This window comes from Staurois parvus, unplaced genomic scaffold (genome assembly GCF_062004578.1).
Source record: "Staurois parvus isolate SC_StPar_1 unplaced genomic scaffold, SC_StPar_1.0 ptg000198l, whole genome shotgun sequence".
NCBI classification, from domain to species: Eukaryota; Metazoa; Chordata; class Amphibia; order Anura; family Ranidae; genus Staurois; species Staurois parvus.
Genome location: NW_028317994.1, coordinates 13,377,501 through 13,390,588, shown reverse-complemented (window position 1 = coordinate 13,390,588; position 13,088 = coordinate 13,377,501). Strand labels below are relative to the sequence as shown.

General features: G+C 39.2%; 1 protein-coding gene across 29 annotated transcripts in view; it reads right to left on the bottom strand.

Moving 5' to 3' along the window:
• Positions 1 to 13,088, bottom strand: part of PTPRD (protein tyrosine phosphatase receptor type D) — a 2,222,737-nt gene that overhangs the window by 277,698 nt on the left and 1,931,951 nt on the right. For all 29 annotated transcript variants that reach the window (XM_089678099.1, XM_089678100.1, XM_089678098.1 and 26 more), the window contains 2 exons: positions 10,576 to 10,721; positions 1,554 to 1,695 (listed from right to left, as the gene is read on the bottom strand). In XM_089678099.1, coding sequence (XP_089534225.1) covers positions 1,554 to 1,695; positions 10,576 to 10,721 — 288 coding nt within the window. The remainder of the gene's footprint in view (positions 1 to 1,553; positions 1,696 to 10,575; positions 10,722 to 13,088) is intronic.

Below are 13,088 nucleotides of genomic sequence, written 5' to 3'. Positions count from 1 at the left end.
GTAGGATTTCTATTTTTGAATTCTTTTTCATTTATTGCAGTCATTTATAACAGAGAAGAAAAGTCTTTGTGTTATTGTCACTCAGCTGTGCTCTTTATGTTTGAAGCCGAGCTCACCAGCAGAGATCACTCTATAGCATAAACAGCAAACTGCTATTTTCACAGCAGGCATAACTGTGTTCATCTTCAGAAAAGCAACATTAATAAAAATGGTACTGTAATAAACATGGTAATTCTGGTCAGAGGTTATAAATTGGCAATACAACCGTTTGCTTAAGTTGTTTTATAAAATAGATTTCATGAAACAAAAATGGAAGAGCTACAGCAAGTCATTTTTTTAAGGAACATATTTTTTCCTTTTTTTGTATTTTAGGTTTTCACTCTGTACCATGCATCTAAATATGGACACATAGGACAAATTGTACAATGGCAAGCCTTCTTCTAAAGTGCAATGTTGGATGCTAAGTACATTACATAAATGGCTGCAGCATCATGGCATCACGTACTGTTAAAAGCCGTACCACTGACTGATCAATGACTATTAACATCAAATGGCCCCTAAATGCACTGATTAAAGACCACAGACTTAAAATGCCATCAAAGAAAGGTACCGCTTTTAAAGCCTGGCACTATAAATTATCTACATTTGAAATCACATTTCAACAGGTTATGCTACTATAGCCCTGTAATTTCCACCTAACTGGACATAAGAATAGACAAAAAAAAGTAACTAAACATCTATATAGTGCTAATTGTAGTCATTGATTTTTGGTGCCCTACCCTTATTTAAATCATGCACCCCCAAGGTTGGCAATACCTTTGTTAGAATTTAAAGGTATAGCTGTGTAATAAAGCAGCTGCTCTGGATGCAGGGATGGCCTTTAAAGTTGTCTCCTATGGGTGGGTCTGCCTTGGGCTGGCTGTATTAGCAATACAAAACAACCTCCTGCACTCTAGATTGATACTGAGACACCAATAGACTTTCACTCATCTACTTTTCAGGTATAGGCAGTCACTGTACTTTGCTGCACTCTAAGGACTGTGGAGGCCCCAATGTTACCACTGAAAAAGTAAACAAAGAGGGTACACCGGCCAAATGCATTACCATTGTAGACCTTTTTATTAAGGAAACATAAGAGATGTATACTCACAAACCGCTGCATACCAAAAGCTCAACAGAAAAATCAACAATCCAAGCTATCAGATCTGCTGCATGTGTTCCAATCTTGGGAAGACTCCATGTTCACACACATATTAGGAGTTAACTTGAGCCAGCTTTACATGGTCCACAACTGCCAGTATCAAAATATCTTAATCTACAAATTCCAAACAAATTATTTCTGGAAATAACATTTCTCACAATTGTTGTTTTCCAACATTAGATTAGAAATGGCTGTGATATGGACGTATTTATCCTGCCTTTAAGTACTATTGCTATAAATTTATAGTTTTCATATTTTGAGTTATGTTTTAGAAATATTTAACACAAAATCTGAAAATAATTTTTTAGAATATGTGGACAGCAACAGTTCTAGAAAGTACACTTTTCCTTACCCCGTAACACTATGAGCCGCGTTGTCACACTAACTTCTCCAACACTGTTGGAAGCAACACATTCATATATTGCCTCATCTCTTGGTGTTCGTAAAGGCTGTATTCTCAGGACGGAACCAGATCCATCATCAAATTCTATTACCTGTGGAAGGAAAGCAAAGCTGTCACAGGTGTTGTTGATACTGCCAATTACTGTGCCAAATACTGAATAATGTTTAAAGCAAAAATTTAAATTTTATGATGCCAGGTATATAAACTATATAAATGTCCTTACCTTATTCTTCTTTGGATTTAAAACATTTCTCCCCTAGAAATCATGGCCACGATACAGCTCATGGGTGACAACAGGGAAAAAAAAGATGATTCTCCTCTCCTCCCCCAGCACACTTATGCTTTACCCCTCTGTAAGCATGTTTGCCATGGTTAAAAAAACATTCTGTATAACTAGATTTGGGGATTTTTTCATAATTGTCGGGATATCCACTTCAATCAGAATGAATGGTAGAGAAGTAAGAAATTATGTGATGGAAAGTAAGCAATTCACTGTGGGCCATATTAAGCTGTATTTCCAACTTTATAACACATATAAGGTAAGCACACTTCCTCTGTTATGTACTCTAAAATCTAAGTAGATAAGCAATTTAATGTAAGAAGTGTATCATGGATTCTATGTGGGTGTGTGGGACCTGTGTGTACAGTATATGTAACGTGTGTTTGTCTCTTCCTCACTTATTGGTATTAGCAGATCCACTTTATTAAAGCATCAACAACTCAAACAGACCTAAATGTCTCATATACAGTACAATGCAGATGAACCTAAATGAAAGAGAGCCCCTAATCCCATCTTTAACTGTACTCAAAAACCCTTTCAGGGTCCATTCACTGCAGAAGAGGAAACATTCAAGCAGCCCCCTCTATCTCCTGTAATATGGGTTAAAAATAACCCTTTCCAAGTAATATGTAATAGAAACATTCTTGGCTGTCTAGGAAGTGATAACCCTGGGGTGACTAGAGAAAAGAAATTGAATTCTGGTGTTACCACTTGTAATGAAATGAAAACAGAATAGATTAAAAAAATCAGAATCTCAAAGCAGTGAATTAAGAAAAATAAAAATAAATTGTCATGGTCTAGTAGCACCATGAAGGATACTTCAACCTGGGTTTTCATGTGTTGAAGCCCATTGCCTTAGGTTGGCTCATACATTTAGAATGGGATGTAAACACACCTCAATGCATAAAAAAAATCCTGTTCTATTTTTTCTTTTCAAATGTAGCACATGGCAACACACAAAGCACTTGCTCATTGTGATGTACTATAGTACAGACACACACTGTGGCACAGAATACATATAAGTTATATTATTATAACTCACATTATTATGTGCCTGTGCTGTGAATAAACCCATTAAACTAGCATTTACAAATAAGCTGAAATGCAGAAGTATAGTATTCTGCACCATTAAAAATAGGCCTTTGGGGTCCTGTATCGCTAAGATACTTAATCATACAACAATACAATGCTGTACTTTTGCAGTACTTCCTTTAATGATGGTATCTGTAGTGCGGTTTACATATACACACACTCAGGGTCTTAACCTGTCTAGCACTGTATGAGAGATACATTGAATGAATATGACTAGGGAAAGAAGACCAAGTTCCAATTTCTGGCATGTGACTGGTAAGGGTTATTTTTAGGATGGCCATAAAATGAGAGAGCCTTGATTAATAGGTGACACCACTTTACATTTTCCTTCCATGTTGACCATCTGTCTGTCAACTTAGTTATGACACCCACCTGTTGGTTCTCTACCACTTGTTGTGGCTATGTGGTTCTTGCTTATGTTCAGAGAAACATGTGCATTTGAACCTGTCTTTGTGAATTATAACCTGTCTGCCCCACAGAGTCAAGTTTATTGCATTTGCTGAAATGTTATTCCTGACAGCTTCCTGACCCAGCCAGGATTGTCCACCCTGATGCCACAACTTGAAATAAACAGGACCACCCACACATGAGTGTTGTTACCCTACACTTTCAATATTTTCTGAATGATTTACACCTTTTTGCACATGATTTACAATTCAAGACAAGACGGGTTAAGAAATATACTACATCACTGAGTAGATTAATTTTCATTTGTTATATTTTTAAACCTGTACTCTTCTAACAGATCTCTTAAATTTGTCAACTGGCTAGCTAGTGGCTAGCTGTAGTTGCCGAGCCCGTACACTTTAATGACAGGTCAGTAGTGGCTGCAACTATCCATGGCTGCTCGCACAGCCACACACATGCTGCTAGATACCCTTTATGGCAATAACAACTGTAGGAATCAGCAGGCCAAATCCCCCGTGCAAATGTAGCCTTAGAAAGCATGTTGAAAAGCACTGGCTGACTTTAAAGCAAGAGCTTGAAATTTATTTACCAACATAATAAATAGTATGCCGTTAATTATTTCAAACAATAAAACATTTAACCAGTTACATTGTTTTAGTTAGCTTTAACTGAAGATATATGAAAATGTGTAGACCTTTAAAAGGTAAAATAAGAAATGTTGATTTTTTTGTCCAAAAATGTCACCAGCTCGGTACATACTGCAAGGTTTTCTTCATTCAACCCAGCAGAAGACTCTGATTGCCATGGGCAGAGAGTTCTGTTTTAGACACTTTGATAAACAAAGCCCATCATGTGGATACCTACAGTTATATCATATGCAGGCAACTGAATTTTTTTACTGTTTTATTCTTTTCTGCTATGTCCATTGCAAACAGGCCTTTTTTAAGAGTCTAACTCCAGCAAAAATTTGAATTTCTTAATTTGAATGGAGAAGGGAAAAGTTACAATGCTGGTTAAGGTTTTTATTTATGGCTGTGATCCCATTTTCCCTTATTTTCTGTGTCTGTGACACCTGAACAAAAAATGATAGGTGTGATTGTCACAAGGACAGCAAGGAACAGACATCAATAAAAACACTGTCAGAAGTTTCCCCTTCTTTACTCTACTAATTATTTTTCTCTTTTGTGTCCCTGTTAGAAAGAATTCACATAATTCCCTGCTATGACAGGAATTGATGGGTAATCTCCACCACACAGACCGACACAAAAAAAGGACAGAGACTCTATCCAAAATAGCCTTCTTAGAAAGGAGTTAGTTCTGTTTTAACATTACCTCCCCATGCAGGTAGAATTACAGATTTTCTTTCTTTTCTATTCTATTTATTTTTTTTACTTTTATTTTTAGCTACGTTGCCATTCTGCCCTAAGCCACAAAAATGTGTACCTGGTCCTGCAGCCTCCTGGAATATTTACATTATATCTCCCAGAAGGCTGCAGGATCAAAACACAGAGCAGTCAGGGGCAGTCCAGGGGGTGGGTCCAGATCATCATCTGAGCTGGCTGCCTATACCTGGAGTAGGCAGCCAGCTGAAGAGGACCAAGATGGCAGCGAAAGACCTGCTGTGTGGCACCCTAAAAGCAAGATTGCTTTGGGACAAAACTGGATTAGCTGTTTGTTTAAGTATATGCGTTTAAAAGCACTATAAGGTAAGTGGGGACAAAATTGCATGAAAAAAATGTGCATTTACTTTTTTGTTTGAGCCTGGAAAGCATTGCACAGACTCCACCAGACTGTCGGTGTAAGCTGTCTGCTCGTACCTTGTATCGGCAGAAAGTTTTATACTGACAGGAAGACTTAATGCACTACCACATCGCTCAACAGCTCTTCTTATAAGAACTATAAGCTAACATCCGCAAAGGATGTCGGTACTCATAGTTCATTCATTCACACACTCACATTCTGTGAATGAATTACGTGATCGTGCGGGGCTCTGCTGTTTTGAAAAAGCGACAGCCGGTATGGGGAACGTTGCCCCATACTGCTGTCACAGGGAGAGAGGTCAGCATTGTTACATGTTCCAAGCTAAAAATGAGTGGAACATGAAACATGTTCCCAAAGGTGAACATATCCTTTAAAATTTGTCTTAACAATAGGAAAAGTGTTTTGATCAATTTTATTCAGTTTCATATAGACTAAAGAAGCTTTTACCATGCATTTACAAAGCGGTCTTTGCAGTAAAAGAAAAGGGTATGGGTTAGCATTTGGCAATAATTGAAAAAACAATACTGAAATTTAAACAAGGACTGGATGTTTTTTTTTTATAACTAATAACATCAAAAGCTATAATTACTGAAGACTACTACAGCAATATTTTAAACCAGGAATTATTTTTTCCTTCTTATGTGGCAAAATTGGCAACATTTAACCAATGGCATTTATTCTGCCTTTTCCAGGACTAAAGCTGCAGGAGTTGTCAAAGGCCGAACTTGATGTATATTTGTGTGTGTTTTTTCTATATGGCACCCCCATGACTCTTAGCATGCTACATTTTCTAACTAGCTTGGCAAGCATCAAGCTTATAACTGACTAAGCCTACCAGTCCCATCTATGCAAGAGGCAAGATGCATTATTATTGTTGTTATTATTCAGTATGTATAAAGCCTCAACAGTTTGCGCAGTGCTTTACAAAATTAAGGCAGACATTACAGTTACTATACAATTAAATTCAAGAGGAATAAGAGAATATATATATATATTTACAGTGGGGCAAAAAAGTATTTAGTCTGCCACCAATTGTGCAAGTTCTCCCACTTAAAAAGATGAGAGAGGCCTGTAATTGGCATCATAGGTAGACCTCAACTATGAGAGACAAAATGAGAAAAAAAATCCAGACAATCACATTGGCTGATTTGGAAAGAATTTATTAGCAAATTATGGTGGAAAATAAGTATTTGGTCAATATGAAAAGTTCATGTCAATACTTTGTTGTATATCCTTTGTTGGCAATGACAGAGGTCAAACGTTTCCTGTAAGTCTTCAAAGGTTGGCACACACTGTTGCTGGTATGTTGGCCCATTCCTCCATGCAGATCTCCTCTAGAGCAGTGATGTTTTGGGGCTGTCGCTGGGCAACACGAACTTTCAACTTCCTCCAAAGGTTTTCTATGGGGTTGAGATCTGGAGACTGGCTAGGCCACTCCAGGACCTTGAAATTCTTCTTACGAAGCCACTCCTTCGTTGCCCGGGCGGTATGTTTGGGATCATTGTCATGTTGGAAGACCCAGCCATGTTTCATCTTCAATACCCTTGCTGATGGAAGGAGGTTTGCACTCAAAATCTCACGATACATGGCCCCATTCATTCTGTCCTGTACATGGATCAGTCGTCCTGGTCCCTTTGCGGTGAAACAGCCCTAAAGCATGATGTTGCCACCCACATGCTTCACAGTAGGTATGGTGTTCTTTGGATGCAACTCAGCATTCTCTCTCCTCCAAACACGACGAGTTGTGTTTCTACCAAACAGTTCTATTTTGGTTTCATCTGACCATATGACATTCTCCCAATCCTCTTCTGGATCATCCAAATGCTCTCTAGCAAACTTCAGACGGGCCCGGACATGTACTGGCTTAAGCAGGGGGACACATCTGGCACTGCAGGATCTGAGTCCCTGGCGGCGTAGTGTGTTACTGATGGTAGCCTTTGTTACGTTGGTCCCAGCTCTCTGCAGGTCATTCACTAGGTCCCCCCGTGTGGTTCTGGGATTTTTGCTCACCGTTCTTGTGATCATTTTGACCCCACGGGGTGAGATCTTGCGTGGAGCCCCAGATCGAGGGAGATTATCAGTGGTCTTGTATGTCTTCCATTTTCTAATTATTGCTCCCACAGTTGATTTGTTCACACCAAGCTGCTTGCCTATTGCAGATTCAGTCTTCCCAGCCTGGTGCAGGTCTACAATTTTGTTTCTGGTGTCCTTCGACAGCTCTTTGGTCTTCACCATAGTGGAGTTTGGAGTGTGACTGTTTGAGGTTGTGGACAGGTGTCTTTTATACTGATAACAAGTTCAAACAGGTGCCATTGATACAGGTAATGAGTGCAGGACAGAGGAGCCTCTTAAAGAAGAAGGTACAGGTCTGTGAGAGCCAGAAATCTTGCTTGTTTGTAGGTGACCAAATACTTATTTTCCACCATAATTTGCAAATAAATTCTTTCCAAATCAGCCAATGTGATTGTCTGGATTTTTTTCTCATTTTTCCTCTCATAGTTGAGATCTACCTATGATGCCAATTACAGGCCTCTCTCATCTTTTTAAGTGGGAGAACTTGCACAATTGGTGGCTGACTAAATACTTTTTTGCCCCACTGTACATATATATATATATATATATATATATATATATATATATATATAGCATTATTTGACTGAAAAAAACTATAAAAATATATTGTAAAAATAATTAGTTCTAAACATAATTAAATTGCAAACAATAAATATTAAGATTACTTACAAACACTTCAAAATCCTTTTAAATATGTCAAGTAAAGGTTTTGTGTATACCAAATTATTGAGAATGTTACAAGTAGCTACAGTAGTACTAGTGAAAGTTCATTTAGCTTAGTATATAAAGAGAAGCTGTGTTCACTTAAAGCCCAAGCAATGTGCAAGGGATATTAAAAACACGTGAAAATTTACTTTGCAAAATATTCCTTTAGTAAATCAAACCCGTTGTTTTTTAAGATGATGAAATCCTTCACAGCTATACAAAACATGTAAAGCAACTAGATAATGATAAAGAGACAACTCAAAGCACAGGTTGGTTTCTGTAAAAAAACATCAGTAAGTATTTAGGCATGTATATCCAATACTCTGACAAAAATGAATATATTCTTACATTGTTTTAGCATCTGCTGTATAATGTATTAACAGCAGCCATTTAAAAATAGCAGGGGCTAAACCAAAATGGCCAGGGATTTTCAACAGATGCCAGCTACTGAGTATCATCTTAGACAGGTAGTATAGGAGGTATAGACCAAGTGAAACACAAGCATTGAAAGTGATTGTTATTGCATCTAGAGATTTCCCATCATGTTGAATAATTCATTTTTCTTGAATACAGTTAAATTTTCTTTTCCCTCCATTGGTGCTATCAGTTTCCCAAGTACAGCAGTCAAAATTTGCAGCATTGTCATTCTAGAGCAGGGGTCTCCAATCTTTTTAGGCAAAGAGCCCATTTACTGTCCTTCAAGCTTTAAGGGGGCTGGACTGTGGCCATTGTGAGTAGAAAATGCCCTGGCATCAGTGCCCCATCATTGGTCTTAATGGGAGGAATAGTGCTTCATAGTTGGTATCAATTCGGAGGAATAATGCCCCGTTGACAGTGTCATTAGGGGGAACCGTGCTCCTTCATTTGTGTCATTTGGTGGAATAATGCCCCAAGGGCCAGATAAAGGCGAGCGAAGGGCCACATCTGCCTACTGGGCCATGGTTTGTGGACCAATGTTCTAGAGGATCAATTTGTTATAAGGGTACTCTTAAAAGAGCTGACTGCAGTGTCCTTCAGTAGAATTACTGGATGGGATGTGGAAAATGTTATATCAACATTAACTTTGATAAAGGTCCTTAAGTGTGTGTGTGTGTGTCATTGACAGCTCTTTTACATATGCCAACTTATGTTTTCAGTTTGTGCAATATTTAAAACATTTATACCAATGCTGCCAAAATTTGAAAATAATTTCCAGAGAATGTTTTACATACTGGTAAAATGTACATATACACATAGATCAGCTATAACATTATGACCACTGACACGTAAAGTGAATAACATTGATTATCTTCTTACAATGGCATTTGAAAGTGGTTGTGATATATTAGGCAGCAAGTGAATATATTGTCCCTAAAGTTGATGTGGGGGAAAGTAGAAAAAAAAGGCAAGTGCAAGAATTTGAGCAACTTTGACAAAGGCCAAATTGTAAGGGTAGATGATTGTGTCAGAGAAACTCCAAAACTGCAGCTCTTGTGGAATGTCCCCAGTCCACGATGGTCAGGACCTACCAAAGTGGTCCAAGATATGAAAACCAGTGAACCAGGGAAAGGGTCATGGGCGACCAAGGCTGATGCATATGGGGAGTGAAGGCTGGCTTGTGTAGTTTGATATCACAGAAGAGCTACTGTAGCTTAAATTGCTGAAAAAGTTAATGCTGGTCTTGATAGAAAGATATCATAAAACACAGTGCATTGCAGTTAGTTGTGTATGGGGATGCATACCGCAACGGTCAGGGTGCCCATGCTGACCAGTGTCCATAGCCATAAATGCCTACAATGGGCATGTGAACATCAGAACTGGACCACAGGACAATGGAAGAAGGCGGCCTGGTCTGATGAAACCTGTTTTCTTTTGGATGGCTGGGTGCATATTTGTCACTTTCCTTGGGAAGGGATGGCACCTGGATACACTATAAGAAGGCAAGCCAGCAGAGGCAGTGATCTGCTACTGACAGCTTGATGCTAGATACCACAGTATGCCTTCAAAGTTCTAGTGGAGCCCATGCCTCAGTGGGCCAGGATTGCTTTTGTGGCAAAAGGAAGATCTACTCAATGTTAGATGGTGATCATGTTATAGTAGATTGTCATATTATTATGGCTGATCAGTGTGTGTGTGTGTGTGTGTGTGTGTGTGTGTGTGTACTGTGAGAGTGACAGCACAGAAATATTTATTTGCATTTTAAATAAATTTAATTTAACAATCAATAAATAAGTAGTTAATGTGGAATGCTAAGAAAGGGGTTATGGTATGATTAGTCAGTTTAAAAACTGGCAGCATTTAATGGTGAAGTGAAAATCTATGACTTTCCCTGGAAATAACTGACAGTTGGCAACAACATACAGTAAGCAACATGCAGGGAGCATACATTAACTAGTTTGCAAGCTGCAAAGTCCCAACGTGCAGTTAAAATGCTCACAATATAAAGTGCATGAATTTAGCTTTATCATATGGGTTCATTTGTGAATTGTTACTAGTGGCTCTTTACTTGCTATGCAACAACTCCCATTGTGGTCTGACAGTAAACTGCAATGACAAGCAAAGAGCCTTGATAACATTTGCATTATATCATGAAATGCTTACAAATGGGACAAGCTGACACAACTCCATGCATGCATTATCTTTGACGGAGGAACAGAACAATGGACCTAATACCTCAAATCTCTGATTGCTGACTTTCTTTCCCTTTTTATTCCATACTATTTTCGGTCTGGGGTCTCCTGTAGCTTGACAGATAAAGGATGCAACTCCCCCTGATACTCCTGTTTGATCAACAGGGCTTCTTGTAAACCTTGGTGGTGCTAGAAAAGGAAGGAAAAGCAACAGTTGTTTAATACACATAAAAAAAAAAAACAGTTGCGGAATCAATTTAAAGTGTTAAAACAGTTTTGACAGTGAGAGATTTAAATATTAAACAAAGGAAAATTAACAACACATCGTATAGATTGTGTAATTATGTTTTCCCCTTGTCCACTCCTATCTCTAACAATAACGAATTGCTTTGATTTCTTCAGCCAAATAACTGATGTCAATTAGTCAGACGCTTTTTTCTCCAATTTTGCTGACACAGACTGACGAAAAAGGAGAATAGTGTGAAGTATTAATTTGACATGTGTCCCTAGTAATTCATGAAGCATGACATACTGTAAAAAAACAGTTAAGTAGTGCAGTCACATCACAGTCAGAATGTCACACACAACATTAAAATGAACGGATGGAAGAAACCCACACATGCTGCTATTGCTTTTTGTCATTCGCTGCATGCAGCTGTTAGCAATGTCTAGAGAGCAGTCTATTGTATTTCACAGCAACAACTGGCTACAGACATATGGATCAATCTTCTGAGGGATATTGTATCCTTAAGAGACATGAAGTGTTTGTTTACTAAAATAGTGGTCTATTAGGCACTTGAAAATGAGAGCAGCAACGTATCGGCCAGTAAAACAACCATGAGCAGACAAACTACGTTCAAGCTTGGCAAGAACTTTCATAAAATCAGCAATGCTTTTAATCCAGACCAAACATATTGCTTACAGTTTGAGCCATTTTCATCAAATATGGTCTACTAGGGCAGTTATTGTCATTTGTTATTGCACATATTATATGAGACTTGGATTTGTTTTCTGTATGCAATAAAATGTCAGTATTTGCACACAATGTCCTCCTCACCTTCTCGGTTCAACTTTACTTTAAGGTGGAATTACATGGAAAAATGGAAACATGCTCTTATTACCATAATTACAAGGGAGGGGGGTGCACTTTCCATGCAAACAACAAAACAAACCAGGTAGGGTGCATACTGCATGCCTGACAAACATGAGATGATGTTCACAGAGAATTATTAAAAGAGAAGTATTGTTAATTTTTTTAGAAATCAAACTTACCTAAGTGGATGCAGTATCATTGCTCTAAGGCTGAGAAATGAGCGATCAAACACCGCTGATAGCTCAGTTCTCCCCATCAGTCTGAGCAGAGAGTAGTGACTGTCAGTCACCACTGTCTGCTCTACCTCTCCAGAGCTCACTGGAGTGCTGGGCTGTGGAGGGGACGGTTGCGGCTTGCTCAGGCTCTAAGCGGCTTGCTGAGAGATTGAACCAGGTGCCGATCCAGGTTCCTAGGTGGATTCCAACCATATGGTATGACCTTTCCCCAGCCCGAACCAGCTCTGTGACATCAGTCGACTGCAGGCTTTAGCAGCTGTCAGCTGAAAACAAGTCACAGGAGTGAAGAACAAACTGCACTCCTGTGATCCACAGGAGAAGTACAGCCAAACAAGCTTTGGCTGTACTTCTCCTTTAAATCTAATGTAAAGGCCATGGAAGAATGCCAGATTTCACCAACTTCTTAAAAAAAAGTTTAAATATAGGCCCCCAATCCCAGCAAAGCCAGGTAACTGAGAGAGTGGAAACGGCACAATATTACTACCACTGAAAACTACACAAACTATATTTCTTGGAATACTGCTTTCAAGAGGAGCTCCAGGCTCCCTACAAAAAAAAAAAGTCAACCACTACAAATATTTTAATATAAGAACACTTTACTGTCCAGGGGTTCAGTGCAGTCCTCACCCAGGCTAGTTGTTCCCGGCCCTGGCATAGCATAAAAAGGGAAACCAGAAGTGAAGTCTTCACAGCTGGTTTCCTACTGCGCATGCAATAGTCACTCTGCTCCTTGGTACCGTAGTCTCTTGGGACCTGTAAAGTGTCCCAGAAGACTTCAGGGGGAAGGAGGGGGGATGAACTGTCAGGTACCTGCTCCCTCTCCCCTCCCAAAGAAAAGTGTCAAATATGGCAGTGGAGGGGGGAGGGTGCAAACAAGTGGAGCTTCCCCTTTTGGGTGGAAACACATTCACCACTACAAAGAACCCAAGCTACCATTCAATCTGTTTGTCCTTTTTTATAACTAAAAAAAAAATTTTATACTTACCTGCTCTGTGCAATGATATTGCACAAAGCAGCCCCAAATCTCCTCTTCTGTGGTCCCCCAACTGGCACACCAGGCTTTTCCTCTTCTCAGCGCACCACCATAAGATGCAGCTTCCTATGGAGGTGCATCTTCAGGCTCGCTCCCGAGCTGGGCTATGTGTGTCTATAGACACAAATAGAGCAGTTTGGCCCCACTCCCTGCTCTCCAATCACAGGATTTGATTGAGAGCACCAGGAGCCAAT